Source organism: Macaca fascicularis, chromosome X (assembly GCF_037993035.2).
Source record: "Macaca fascicularis isolate 582-1 chromosome X, T2T-MFA8v1.1".
In the NCBI taxonomy this organism is placed as follows: domain Eukaryota; kingdom Metazoa; phylum Chordata; class Mammalia; order Primates; family Cercopithecidae; genus Macaca; species Macaca fascicularis.
In genome coordinates, this window is record NC_088395.1 from 78,299,788 (window position 1) to 78,315,028 (window position 15,241).

The window sequence follows — 15,241 nt, forward strand, 5'->3', positions numbered from 1 at the left end:
GCTGGAGGTGGCTGGAGGTGCGAATGTGGGGGAAGGGTGGTTGGATTGAGGCCTGATTGGTGGAAGACTGAGGCGAGAACATGGTGGGGGTAGGGTCCAGACCTGATAGGAGGAAGGCGCTGGGGAGGGGCAAGGCCTGTTTGGTGGAAGATTGACTGGAGGCTGGAGGCAGGAATAGGGAGCGGGAAGCGGGTGGCCGGATTCATGTAAGACCAGTGAGAAGCCAGAGTGGCGGGGGGTAAGGGGGCAGTGGAGGTTGGGCAGAAGGAGGAAGGTGATGAGGGGGCGGTGGTAGCCTATTCTGGGTAAGATTGACAGTGGGGAGTAGAGGTGGGGGAAGAGGTTGACAACCGGTAGGTGGGAGACTTCCTTGGAGTGGGAGTAGGGGACTGAAGGTGTAGGGAGGTGGAGGGCCAGTGGGATGTGGGGGTGGTCGAGCCCTGGTACATGGCAGACTGGCAAGTTGAGGTGGAAGTGGAGGGAGTGGGAAGTGGGGGCGCGTGGAGGGTGGGAAGGGATTGGGGTGGTAGAGGCCTGAGTGGGAAAAGTTTGCAATAAAACAAATTTAAATACTTTTCATTTTGCAGAGCAAAGTTTCGGCTTTAAGGTGGGGGAAGATACCCAAAGATAAATGCAGAATGTGAGATGTCTCTGGTTTTGAGTTCTGGCTTTCTTTTTTTTTTTTTTTTTTTTTTTTTTTTTGAGATGGAGTCTAACTCTGTTGCCCAGGCTGGAGTGCAGTGGCACAATCTTGGCTCACTGCAAGCTCTGCCTCCCGGGTTCGCGCCATTCTCCTGCCTCATGAGGCCTCTTGAGTAGCTAGGACTACAGGCGCCCACCACCACACCCAGCTAAATTTTTTTGTATTTTTAGTAGAGACAGGGTTTCACCGTCTTAGCCAGGATGGTCTGGATCTCCCGACCTCGTGATCTGCCCGCCTCGGCCTCCCAAAGTGCTGGGATTACAGACGTGAGCCACTGTGTCCGGCCGAGTTCTGGCTTTCTTAAGAAAGTGTATCTTTGTCTTTACTACAGACATGGATGGGTACAAAGAAGAGCTGCCCCGTTTGCAAGACCCAGAGGAGGACGAGGATTGGTGAGATTTGGAAAGTTATGTTTTCTTTTAGTTTAGTCTTAACTGTATTGGCAGAACAGCTTTCTCGAGAAGTATATTTATTTCCTTTAGTATCTGTAGAGCGTATAACTTGGTTTGTCATAAAATGAGAATTGTAAAGAAGGATTTTACAAACTAGGAGTCCAGCCTCCTATGAAATTTATGAATCCGCTATATAATTTCTCTGTTAGTGGCCAGGAAATGATGACACTTGAGGCAACAGTGCATCTTTGAATATATGTGGTTTCTAGAAAGTTCTTCATTCTGATGCAATTAAAACCTGTTGTTCCACGCCAGTATCGATAGTGCTGCCCTCTAGAGGTACACAAGTATTTTTCTTCTCCATGATAACACAGGGTGTTTTTGTTTTAAATTTTTTTATGGAGATGCACCCTGAACCAATAAAGGTTCAGAGAGCTTCCAACATGAGGTATTTTTTTGTGTGTGTGAGAGACAGGGTTTGCTCTGTTGCCCAGGTTGGAGTGCAGTGATGTGATCAGGAGCTATTTTTAAGATAGCTGCCTGTCTCTAAGTTTTTTCTCTTTTGGAACACTACCCTGTTTTCTTCCCTCACAGATCCGCATTTAAGGGTATGATATGGGGGAAGGTACAAACCAACAGAAAGTCTGGAAATAGACCTAAGTACATAAGAAAATTTACTAAACAAGAAAAACGACATTTCAAATCAATGGGGAAAAATATGGATTAGTCAACAAACCATTTGAGGATAACTGGCTAACCATCTGGAAAAAAATGAGACTTGGGTTTTTTCTTTATTATTCCTTATGCCAAAATAAATTACAAATGGATCAAATATTTTATTTTTATTTTATTTTATTTTATTTTTTTTTGAGACGGAGTCTCGCTCTGTCGCCCAGGCTGGAGTGCTGTGGCCGGATCTCAGCTCACTGCAAGCTCCGCCTCCCGGGTTCCCGCCATTCTCCTGCCTCAGCCTCCCGAGTAGCTGGGACTACAGGCGCCCGCCACCTCGCCCGGCTAGTTTTTTGTATTTTTTTAGTAGAGACGGGGTTTCACCGTGTTAGCCAGGATGGTCTCGATCTCCTGACCTTGTGATCCGCCCGTCTCGGCCTCCCAAAGTGCTGGGATTACAGGCTTGAGCCACCGCGCCCGGCCATGGATCAAATATATATATATATATTTTTTTGAGACGGAGTCTCACGCTGTTGCCCAGGCTGGAGTGCAGTGGCGCGATCTCGGCTCACTGCAAGCTCCGCCTCCCGGGTTCCCGCCATTCTCCTGCCTCAGCCTCCTGAGTAGCTGGGACCACAGGCGCCCGCCACCGCGCCCGGCTAATTTTTTGTATTTTTAGTAGAGACGGGGTTTCACTGTGGTCTCGATCTCCTGACCTTGTGATCCGCCCGTCTCGGCCTCCCAAAGTGCTGGGATTACAGGCTTGAGCCACCGCGCCCGGCCATGGATCAAATATATATATATATTTTTTTTTGAGACGGAGTCTCACGCTGTTGCCCAGGCTGGAGTGCAGTGGCGCGATCTCGGCTCACTGCAAGCTCCGCCTCCCGGGTTCCCGCCATTCTCCTGCCTCAGCCTCCTGAGTAGCTGGGACCACAGGCGCCCGCCACCGCGCCCGGCTAATTTTTTGTATTTTTAGTAGAGACGGGGTTTCACTGTGGTCTCGATCTCCTGACCTTGTGATCCGCCCGCCTCGGCCTCCCAAAGTGCTGGGATTACAGGCTTGAGCCACCGCGCCCGGCCGGATCAAATATTTTAAAATAAAAAATGAAACCATTAAAATGTTAGAAAACAATAGATGGATTTTGTTTCCAATAGTTTTGGAGTAGAAAGGTCTAAGTTTCATATCAAACAAAATATATGGTAAATAAACTGGAAAAAATATTTGTATTACGTATATAAAGGGCTATTTTCCTTAACAAAAAGCTTTCTATAAATCAGTAATTTAGAAAAAGGTGAACAAACGCATGGAACATGACAAAGAATATTAGAAGGTAGCTGTCTAGGAAAAAAAAAAAAACAGAAACGGACCTCAGACATTAAAATTTTCAGCTTTGGCCGGGCACACTTTGGGAGGCAGAGGCGGGCAGATCACTTGAGTCCTGAGACCAGCCTGGGCAAGATGGTGAAACTCCGCCTCTACAAAAAATAAAAAAAATTAGCTGGGCATGGCGGCCGCACCTGTAGTCCCAGCTACTCAGGAGGCTCAGGTGGGAGAATCACCTGAGCCCGGGAAGTCGAGGCAACAGTGAGCCGACATTGCGCCACTGCACTCCAGCCTCCGCAACCCAAGTGAGACCCTCTCTCCAAAAAAAAAAAAAAAAAAAAAAAAAAAATCAGCTTTTAATTATATTGCTTCTCATTAAATAAGTGATAACTTTTAATTATATTGCTTCTCATGAAAGGAATGATACATCTTATTATTTATTTTTTTCTCCCATTTGGAAAAGTAAAGAAATGATAACTTTTAAAATAAGATACTATTTTTTATAAATTTGCAAAAAGTTTGATGATACCCAGTGTTGTCAATTTATAGGAAAACAGAAAATCTCCTACACTCTTTGTGGGAATATATATTTGGTATAACGTTTCTGGAGGGCTGTCTGGCAGTATCACATTTTAAATGCCCATGTCCTTTGAAATAGCAGTTCCACTACTGAGACTTTTTCTTTTAAAATAATTTTATTTAATTTCTTGATACTTGTACTCCCATATACATGAGTGCATAAATGTGATTATATCATACGTGTAATTCAGTAATTGTAATTCAGTCCTATTTTTTCTTGACTTTTTCCCCCCCCTTCTCCCATGGCCTTTCTCCCTGTAACCCATGCTAAATATTTATGTAGCTAGCCTTCTATACTTTTCTCCATGTTCATGTAATCATATATAGACATTTACAGGTTATTTTGGTCTTTGTTCGCTTTTGTGAAAGAAGGATATATGGGCCGGGCGCGGTGGCTCAAGCCTGTAATCCCGGCACTTTGGGAGGCCAAGACGGGCGGATCACGAGGTCAGGAGATCCGAGACCATCCTGGCTAACACAGTGAAACCCCGTCTCTACTAAAAAATACAAAAAAAACTAGCCGGGCGCGGTGGTGGGCGCCTGTAGTCCCAGCTACTCGGGAGGCTGAGGCAGGAGAATGGCGGGAACCCGGGAGGCGGAGCTTGCAGTGAGCTGAGATCCGGCCACTGCACTCCAGCCTGGGCGACAGAGTGAGACTCCGTCTCAAAAAAAAAAAGAAGAAGGATATATGATTTAATTACCAGGACATAGAGAAATATGTACAAGAACATTCATTGCAGCACTGTTTGTAATAGCACAAATTTGAAAAGAGCTGAAATATCCTAAGGGTCTAGTTGAATAAATTATGGTTCATTGCAAAAATGTGGTGAGAGCTATGTGTACTGATAATGAAAAGACTATGAAGAAATATAAAGTGAAAAATGCAAGTTGCAGTACAATGCATATAGCATATTATTTGTAAAAAAAAAAAAAGAGAAAATGGTGTGTGTACTTGTTATGATGTGTGCTTACACTTAACTTTCTAAAAGGATAAATAATATACATTGTCTCTGGGAAGAAAAAGAGAGTGTCACTCACTGCTGTTTTCAGAGTTCTTTATTAGTTAGAAAAAAAACGACCTGGTAAACATTATTTTGCCATAGTTATTAAAAATGGGGGTAGGGGGTGGGGTGGCTCACGCCTGTAATCCTAGCATTTTGGGAGGCTGAGGCAGGAGGAATGCTGGAGCTTACAAGTTTGAAACCAGCCTGGGCAACATAGCAAGACCTCATCTCTATTTTTTGTTTAAAAAAACGGGGAGGGGTGGAGGGGATTAGCAAAAGAATGAAGCCAACATTGGAAAATATACGTCTTAACAATAAAAAGGAATGCTAATTTAAAAATCATTTATTAGCAAATTTAAAATATTTAATCTTATTATAGTAATGCTGCTGACATCACAAACTGACAACCCTTTAGAAATGATTAAGCAGATGTACCAAGAGCTATAAAATTGGACATACTTTTAGATTTTTTTTTTTTTTTTTTTTGAGACAGAGTCTTGCTCTGTTGTCAAGGCTGGAGTGCAGTCACGCGATCTCAGCTCACTGCAGCCTCTGCCTCCTGGGTTCAAGCAATTTTCGTGCCTGAGCCTCCTGAGTAGCTGGGATTACAGGCGCATGCCACCACGCCCGCCTAATTTTTTTTTTTTTTTGTATTTTTAGTAGAGATGGGATTTCTCCATGTTGGCCAGGCTGGTCTTGAACTATTGGCCTCAAGTGATCCATCTGCCTTGGCCTCCCAAAATGCTGGGATTATAGGCATGTGCCACTATGCCTGGCTCTTTTTTTTTTTTTTTTTTTGTATTTTTGGTAGAGATGGGGTTTCACCATGTTGGCCAGGCTGGTCTCGAACTCCTGGCCTCAAGTGATCCACCTGCCTTGGCCTCCCAAAGTGCTGGGATGACAGGTGTGAGCCACTGTGCGTAGCTGGACATACTTTTGATTGAGTAATTTGATTTTTGGCAACCAAGCATAGGAAAATCCAGTTTATGAAGCCAATTAAATGCCCAAAGGTGCTTTTCGTAGTATTTAATTTTTTTGTTGTTTGTTTGAGACGGTATTACTCTGTCACCCAGGCTGAAGTGCAGTGGCATGATCATGACTCACTGCAACCTCTGCCTTCTGGTCTCAAGTGATCCTCCCACCTCAGCCTTCAGAGTAGCTGGGACTACAGATGCACCACCATGCCCAGCTAATTTTTGTATTTTATTGTAGAGATGTGGTTTTGCCGCCAAGTTGCCCAGGCTAGTCTAGAACTCCTGCACTCAAGCGATTTGCCTGCTTTAGCCTCCCAAAGTGCGGGGATTATAGGCGTGACTGCTGTACCCAGCCTCGTAGCATTTAATTTAAAAACTAAATTAACAGCCGAGCGTGGTGTCTCAAGCCTGTAATCCCAGCACTTTGGGAGGCTGAGGCGGGTGGATCATGAGGTCAGGAGATCGAGACCATCCTGGCTAACATGGTGAAACCCCATCTCTACTAAAAATACAAAAACAAATTTAGCTGGGTGTGGTGGCAGGTGCTACCTTGGGAAGCTGAGGTGGGAGAATGTCGTGAACCTGGGAGGCAGAGCTTACAGTGAGCCGAGATCGTACCACTGCACTCCAGCCTGGGCGACAGAGTGAGACTCCATCTAAAAAAAAAAATTATGTGTGTGATCAAAAATGCAAAAGGTGGCCAAGCCCAGTGGCTCATACCTGTAATCCTGGCACTTTGGGAGGCTAAGGTGGGCGGATGGCTTGAGTCCAGGAGTTTGAGACCAGCCTGGCCAACATGGTGAAACCCTGTCTCTCCAAAAAAAAAAAAAAAAAAAAAAATTAGCCAGGCACAATAGCATACACCTGTAAGCTACTTGGGGGGCTAAGGCGGGAGAATTGCTTGAGCCCGGCAGGTGGAGGTTGCAGTGAGTTGAGATCGCGCCGTTGCACTTCAGCCTGGGCGACTGGAGCAAAACCCTGTCTCAAAAAAAAGAAAAAAAGCAAAAGGTCAAATTGCAGCTCCATGACCCTCAGTCACTTGCCTTCAAATAGGGAGTACCCAGGGTGGATTGTTAGTCTCAGTTGTCCTGAGAGGTAAATGGGTTATGTGTTTTATTAGCCCCTTGTGAATTTGGTTGACAGGAGTCATGCCTTTAGCATTTGATGAATTGATAAATCTGAGTTTCTGAAGCTACAGGTCCAAAAAGCAGATCTTGAGCTTCCGGTTGGAGATAGCCCTTGAGGCCAGACACCAAGCTGCCAGTCTCTAACCCATCTTAGCTCCAAATTGGGACTGCTACTTCCCTTGATGTGGGCATTGTATTTTCGTTAATGAAGATAAGATTGTTAGCTTTTTTGTTTTTTATTTTGGGCTGACTCTTTACCTCGAACCTTCACATAGATGGGCATATATGTGTAATTACATGTTTACACACAGAAAATTATTACTTAGTGAGATCTAGTAGGCGGAATTCTTTCACAACTTGAGGTTTTTTTAGGGGATGGAAAATAATAGAAGGGGTCTTTGGAATCACTCTTTGAGATTCATTCATACATTCATTCATTTAAAAAATACTTACTGAATCCTGACTTTGTATGGAACAATGTGAAACAAATACACTCCCAAGTCCTTGCATAGCTTAGTGTCTGGGGTGGGGGTTAGAAACATGTAAACAGGTAGTAAAGTGTGATAAACGCTGCGATGGGGCAGAAGTGCATGAAGTATAGAGGAGGGTAGACAGGATCTTGTTTACTTTCCACAATAGCCCTATGAAATAAATGTTGTTTTTTTTTTAACTGAGGCCCAAGAACTTGGTATTATAAAAGTCTAGAAGTGATGGTGGCTTAGAGTAGGGTACTACTAGTGGAGTTGGAGAGATTTGGATGAATATGTAATATATTGTAGTTCATAAATTCGGAGATGTCTTTTCACATTTTCGCATTTCTGAAATTGGCATGTATCATACATATGATGGCAGGTTGTAGTTTGGCAGTGTTTTTTTTCTTTCATGGAGGAGGTATATATAATAATATCTTAGATTAGAGGAAATATATTAGAGAAGTGGAGCCAACAGGTCTTGCAAATGGATTGGATATGGGAGGTAAGGGAAAGAAAGAAATCAAGGATGACTCCTAAGTTATTGGCATTACTGGGTAGATGGTGGTGCCATTGACTGAGATGGGTAGGGCTGTATTTTTTTTTTTTTTTTCCTGAGACGGAGTTTCGCTCTTGTCGCCTACTGATCTTGGCTCACTGCAACCTCCGCCTCCTGGGTTCAAGCGATTCTCCTGCCTCAGCCTCCCAAGTAGCTGGGATTACAGGCCCCTGCCACCACACCTGGCTAATTTTTGTATTTTTTTTTTTTTTTTGAGACGGAGTCTCGCTCTGTCGCCCAGGCTGGAGTGCAGTGGCCAGATCTCAGCTCACTGCAAGCTCCGCCTCCCGGGTTCATGCCATTCTCCTGCCTCAGCCTCCTGAGTAGCTGGGACTACAGGCGTCCGCCACATCGCCCAGCTAGTTTTTTGTATTTTTTTTTTTTAGTAGAGACGGAGTTTCACCGTGTTAGCCAGGATGGTCTCGATCTCCTGACCTCGTGATCCACCCGTCTCGGCCTCCCAAAGTGCTGGGATTACAGGCTTGAGCCACCGCGCCCGGCCAATTTTTGTATTTTTAGTAGAGATGGGGTTTCACCATGTTGGCCAGGCTGGTCTTGAACTCCTATTATCCTAGTGTCTTATGAGACAAGGTCATTAACACGGTGAAGGGGGTGGGGAAGGAGGGATTGGCACTTCAAAGGCAGAAGTTGTACCGAAATGCATAATGCAAGAGGTGGGGATCTGATTTTCATTGATAAGCCTAATTAGTACTCTCTGATGCCCACTGACTAGTCTTTTTTAGCCCAAGCAAGATTCTTTGTTTTGTCAATACTATTACAAGATAGCCTTGATGATATGCAGAAATATTGTGTTTTAAAAATTATCCTGTTAGGCTGAATTTAAAATAATCAGAAAAGCAAGTGGGTCACCTAGTGGGTTGGCTATGTTTTAAATTTCTTGACAATGCCAAAGTTACCTAATTAGCATTCTATTGATATTTTCAATTCCTGATTTCAAGGAAAAGAAGGCTGTCACACTTAACTGGTGTTCCTGAAAGTGGGGGTGCTTGTTAAAAATGCAGTTTGTTGGATTTTTTTTTTTTTTTTTTTAAACAGTCTTGCTCTGTCGCCCAGGCTGGAGTGCAGTGGCACAATCTCGGCTCACTGCAAACTCACTGCAACCTCTGCCTCCTGGGTTCAAGTGATTCTTGTTCCTCAGCCTCCCCAGTAGCTGGGATTACAGGTGTATGCCACCACGCCTGGCTATTAAAATTTTTGTCTTTTTAGTAGAGATGGGGTTTCGCCATGTTGGCCAGGCTGGTCTAGAGTTCCTGGGTTCAAGGGATCCACCCACCTTGGCATCCTAAATCACTGGGATTACAGGTGTGAGCCACTGCATCCAGCCAAAAATGCAGTTTCTGATTTCTGTTGTTCTAGAATAAGGCTCATGAATATTGTCTATTTGTTTTTTTGTCTTTGCTACTAGACTGTGAGATCCCTGAAAGTCATTCTTTTTTTTCTTTTTCGTAGCCCCAGTACCAAGTATATAGTAGATGCTTGATAAATGTCGAATTAGTGAATGAATGAACCACAGATATCCTCATCATATTATAACATATTTATTGAGTTGTAAAAATTACTAAGGGAATATAGGTCTGTGGTGGAAATGAACAGTACAGAAGCATATAAAGTAAAAATTGAAAGTCTGCCTTCACATGCATGCATCCTCCCATTCTTCTGAGGTAATATTTTTGAATAATTTGGCAGTGTTTCTTCTAAAGATTTTTCTGTAGTCATATAAAAGCATACATAATCTTTATGATTTATGGCCTTTTAAAGGAGGGATCTGGCCAGGTGCAGTGGCTCACACCTGTAATCCTAGCACTTTGGGAGGCCAAGGCGGGCAGATCACCTGAGGTCAGGAGTTCAAGACCAGCCTGGCCAACATGGTAAAACCCCATCTCTACTAAAAATACAAAAATGAGCCGGCTGTGGTGGCACACGCATGTAATCCCAGCTACTCCACAGGCTGAGGCAGGAGAATCACTTGAATTCAGGAGGTGGAGGTTGCAGTGAGCCGAGATTGCACCACTGCACTGCAGCCTGGGTGACAGAGCGAGACTCTGCCTCATAAATAAAATAAAATAAAATAAAATAGATCTTCTTTTTACCTTTTATAAGTTGTTTTTTTAAAGTTTTTTTTTTTCTTTGTCAGCCAGATGGAAGTGCAGTGATACCATCATAGCTCACTGCAGCCTCGAGCTCCTGGGCTCAAGGGATCCTCCTGAGTAGCTGGGAGGATCCCACATCCAGCTAATTTAAAAATATTTTTTGTAAAGGCAGAGTCTCGCTATGGTGCCCACGCTAGTCTTGAACTCCTGCTTCCAAGTGATCCTCCGGCCTCGACCTCCCAAAGTGTTGGGATTATAGGCGTGAGCCACTGCTCCCAGCTCTTCTACAGTTTTTGAGGTGTGTTTTTTTTTTTTTTTTAATGTATCTTTAAAGCCTTCCAATGTTATTTCTTAGCCCTTTCATGATAGAGTTCTGGTTCTTGTTCCTTCAATGCATATATTCTTTTTTTTAATGAGGTGTGGTGGGGGTCTCGCTGTATTTCCCAGGCCAGAGTGCAGTGGCTATTCACAGGTGTGATCATGGTGCACTGAGGCCTCCAACTCCTGGGCTCATACAATCTTCTCCTACCCCATGCATAACTGGGACTACAGCGTACCTGGCCTGCATATATTTCCTTGTTTTTTTTTTTTTTTTTTTTTTTTTGAGACGGAGTCTCACTCTGTCGCCCAGGCTAGAGTGCAGTGGTGCAATCTTGGCTCACTGCAACCTCTGCCTCCAGGGTTCAAGTGATTCTCCTGCCTCAGCCTCCCAAGAACTTGGATTGCAGGCATGTGCTACCACACCCAGCTAAATTTTGTATTTTTTAGTAGAGACAGGATTTCACTACCTTGGCCCAGCTGGTCTCAAACTCCTGACCTCAGGTGATCACCCGCCTCAGCCTCCCAAAGTGCTGGGATTACAAGCGTGAGACACCGCACCTGGCCGAAGTCTAACTTTTAATATGTAGAATCTGGACTTCCTTATAGCTATTAGATCCCCCTCCTTTAGCATTTTGATATCCTCTGTGGACTGTGTGTCACCATAACTAGTAACAAGATGACCTATGATGTAGCCAGGCGCCACATCGGAGGAGTGGCAGTGGGGTCACTGCGGTGTGACTCCTCTGGGCTGGAGTTTGGATCTGGCTGACAGTGGATGTCCAGCGGGCTGCTGTCTGGTGAGCTGAAGGGTTCCGAGCAGAAAGTGCTTGGCTTCACCTCAGGCAGTGCTGCATGGCTGTCTGGTAAGCGATGGCAGGAGGCAAAGGAGCCTGCCACGGAGCGGTGGAGAGTGAGTGCTGGGGCCCCTGGCAGATGAGGCGGAGAAGCAAGAGGCCCCAGCATCGTGGCTCACTGCAGGGAGCAGTGGCAGCTTAGAAACCGTCCGTTCACTGGCTCCCCATGAAACGGAGTTCAGTACTTATCCATTTACCTAGATAGCAATCCCAAACAGTAGGCTGTCTCCAAGAAGTAAACCCGGAAAGGGGACCTCCTTGCCCTTTTGCCCTTTGAATTTTTGACTGCAATCTCCTCTTCCTCAAGTCGTTTCCACCAAGGCCCCTTTCTCAAGACTCACTTTCATGTCTTTATTTTATTATTATTATTTTTTTTAGAGACAGGGTCATGCTGTGTTGCCCACATTGTAGTGCAGTGGCACCATCATAGCTCACTGCAACCCTGAATTCCTGGACTCTAGTGATCCTCCCCCCTCAGCCTCCCAAGTTGGTGGGATTACAGGTGTGAGCCTTTATGCCTGGTGTCGCTTTCATACCTTTAAAGGGAGATAAATTACTTGGCAGAAAACAGGCTTTTCACTGATAGCTAATAATACTCAGCTAACATTCTTCCCCTGTTTTTGATTCAGCAGTAAAGACTGAGCAGCTCATTGCTTCCAATTTTTGTTCACTTGTGCTATTGTGATCCTAGTTTCCTAAGGGGTTAAAACCCTTAAAACCTTTTTGCATTTCAGGAATTCTGATTGGTTGTTTCATTCACTTATTTGGGATTTTTGATATTTGGTTGCTTATGCTGTCGGTAGCCCTCCTTTTATAAAGTATCTCTTGTATTTTTGCAGTTACATCCTTAATGTTCAGTCAAGCAGTGATGACACCAATGGGTCTTGTAAGTAGAGTCCACTCAAAGCAGGAACATTTTGAAGTGTCTTTGTAGAGATGACTCAACTGTGATTTGGGATGTCTGGCCTAAGTTGGTTCTAAGTTCATCACCTCTAGGGCTCTCTTTAGGTTGGTGAAATGAAATTTCCTTACCGTCAGGAGTGGAGGAGGTTCTCCGCCTTTTTTCCAACTTACTTCCTTTCCTCTATTTTTTTTTTTGGCTCTGGGTTTCCTTACTTTTCTTTCCTTTCTATCTTTCATGGGAGATGTAAATTTTAAGCAGCTCTAATTTATAGACTTTGGTTTTAGGGAGTTCAAGATGTAGGAAACCAGATTTTATCATGCTTCGGATGTTTTCTAATGCCCTCTTTCTCTGATTTAGCTGTGGCCAGAACAGTTCCAAGGAGACAGGTCAGGTGAGTAGGAGAATTAATGAAACCTGACTTTTTTTTTTTTTTAATTAAGGGGGAAAAATCCCCATTCTCTGTCTAAGGAAATTTAAGAGTGAACTTCACATTTCCTCTGTGGACACTCTGTGGTTCTCAGCAGGATCATGATGGCTGTTTGACATCACAACCAGGTTCAAAACATTAGATTCCTTATCCCTGATCCATTATCTAACTGGTCAGTTTCTTCTTTGAGGTATCTCTGTGAACTATGCCTTAACATCCAGGCTCTACTTGTCTAATCAGTGTTTACTCCGTTTTCGTTTTATTTTTAGTTTACTTTAGTTTTTATTTTTATTTTTTTTTGAGACCGAGTCTTGCTCTGTTGCCCAGGCTGGAATGCAGTGGCACGATCTCAGCTCACTGCAACCTCCACCTCTCAGGTTCAAGTGATTCTTCTGCCTCAGCCTCCAGAGTAGCTGGGATTATAGTAGCTGGGATTATACTACCATGCCCAGCTAATTTTTGTATTTTTAGTAGAGACGGGGTTTCACCATGTTGGTTAGGCCGGTCTTGAACTCCTGACTTCAAGTGATCCACCCACATCGGCCTCCCAAAGTGCTGGGATTACAGGCGTGAGCCACCACAGCTGGCCTAAGTCTAACTTTTAATATGTAGAATCTGGACTTCCTTATAGCTATTAGATCCCCCTCCTTTAGCATTTTGATATCCTCTGTGGACTGTGTGTCACCATAACTAGTAACAAGATGACCTATGATGTAGCCAGGCGCCACATCGGAGGAGTGGCAGTGGGGTCACTGCGGTGTGACTCCTCTGGGCTGGAGTTTGGATCTGGCTGACAGTGGATGTCCAGCGGGCTGCTGTCTGGTGAGCTGAAGGGTTCCGAGCAGGAAGTGCTTGGCTTCACCTCAGGCAGTGCCGCATGGCTGTCTGGTAAGCGATGGCAGGAGGCAAAGGAGCCTGCCACGGAGCGGTGGAGAGTGAGTGCTGGGGCCCCTGGCAGATGAGGCGGAGAAGCAAGAGGCCCCAGCATCGTGGCTCACTGCAGGGAGCAGTGGCAGCTTAGAAACCGTCCGTTCACTGGCTCCCCATGAAACGGAGTTCAGTACTTATCCATTTACCTAGATAGCAATCCCAAACAGTAGGCTGTCTCCAAGAAGTAAACCCGGAAAGGGGACCTCCTTGCCCTTTTGCCCTTTGAATTTTTGACTGCAATCTCTTCATCCTCAAGTCGTTTCCACCAAGGCCCCTTTCTCAAGACTCACTTTCAAGTCTTTACTTTTAATTTTATTATTTTTTTACGAGACGGGTTCTTGCTGTGTCGCCCATACTGCAGTGTAGTGGCACCATCACAGTTCACTGCACCCTTCAATTTTGGGCTCAAGCCATCCTCCCCGCTCAGCCTCCCAAGTTGGTGGGATTACAGGCGTGAGCCTCCATGCCTGGCGTCACTTTCATACTTTCAAATAGAAATAAATTACTTGGCAGAAAACAGGCTTTTCACTGATAGCTAATGATACCCAGCTAGCATTCTTACCCTGTCTTTTTTTTTTTTTTTTTTTTTTTTGAGACAGAGTCTCGCTCCGTTGCCCAGGCTGGAGTACAGTGGCCGGATCTCAGCTCACTGCAAGCTCCGCCTCCCGGGTTCACGCCATTCTCCTGCCTCAGCCTCCCGAGTAGCTGGGACTACAGGCGCCCGCCACCTCGCCCGGCTAGTTTTTTTGTATTTTTTAGTAGAGACGGGGTTTCACCGTGTTATCCAGGATGGTCTTGATCTCCTGACCTCGTGATCCGCCCGTCTCGGCCTCCCAAAGTGCTGGGATTACAGGCTTGAGCCACCGCGCCCGGCCTTCCCCTGTCTTTGATTCAGCAGTAAAGACTGAGCAGCTCATTGCTTCCAATTTTTGTTCACTTGTGCTATTGTGATCCTAGTTTCCTAAGGGCTTAAAGCCCTTAAAACCTTTTTGCATTTCAGGAATTCTGACTGGTGGTTTTCTTCACTTATTTGGGATTTTTGATATTTGGTTGCTTACGGTGCCGGCAGCCCTCCTTTTATAAAGTACCTCTTGTATTTTTGCAGTTGCATCCTTAATGTCCGGTCAAGGAGTGGTGACACCAATGGGTCTTGTAAGTAGAGTCCACTCAAAGCAGGAACATTTTGAAGTGTCTTTGTAGAGATGACTAAGCTGTGATTTGGGATGTCTGGCCTAAGTTGGTTCTAAGTTCATCACCTCTAGGGCTTTCTTTAGGTTGGTGAAATGAAATTTCCTTACCGTCAGGAGTGGAGGAGGTTCTCTGCTTCTTTTCCAACTTACTTCCCTTCCTCTTTTTTTTTTTGGCTCTGGGTTTCCTTACTTTTCTTTCCTTTCTATCTTTCATGGGAGATGTACATTTTAAGCAGCTCTAATTTATAGACTTTGGTTTTAGGGAGTTCAAGATGTAGGAAACCAGATTGTATCATGCTTCAGATGTTTTCTAATGCCCTCTTTCTCTGATTTAGCTGTGACCAGAAGAGCTCTGAAGAGACAGGCGAGGTGAGTAGGAGAATTAATGAAACTTGATTTTTTTTTTTTTTTAATTAAGGGGGGAAAATCCCCATTCTTTGTCTAAGGAAATTTAAGAGTGAACTTCACATTTCCTCTGTGGACACTCTGTGGTTCTCAGCAGGATCATGATGGCTGTTTGACATCACAACCAGGTTCAAAACATTAGATTCCTTATCCCTGACCCATTATCTAACTGGTCAGTTTCTTCTTTGAGGTATCTCTGTGAACTATGCCTTAACATCCAAGCTCTACTAGTCTAAGCCCTTATTAGTGTTTACTCCTTTTTATTTTTATTTTTACGTTAGTTTATTTTTGTTTT

General features: G+C 44.5%; 1 protein-coding gene across 1 annotated transcript in view; it reads left to right on the top strand.

Annotated features, from left to right (window-relative positions):
* Nucleotides 1–929: 929 nt before the first annotated feature.
* GCNA (germ cell nuclear acidic peptidase) overlaps nt 930–15,241 on the top strand; it is a 36,872-nt gene continuing 22,560 nt past the window's right edge. Inside the window, exons 1-5 of the mRNA XM_005593921.5 lie at nt 930–1,095; nt 11,930–11,976; nt 12,352–12,385; nt 14,457–14,503; nt 14,877–14,910. Coding sequence (XP_005593978.3) covers nt 1,037–1,095; nt 11,930–11,976; nt 12,352–12,385; nt 14,457–14,503; nt 14,877–14,910 — 221 coding nt within the window. The 5' untranslated portion in view covers nt 930–1,036. The remainder of the gene's footprint in view (nt 1,096–11,929; nt 11,977–12,351; nt 12,386–14,456; nt 14,504–14,876; nt 14,911–15,241) is intronic.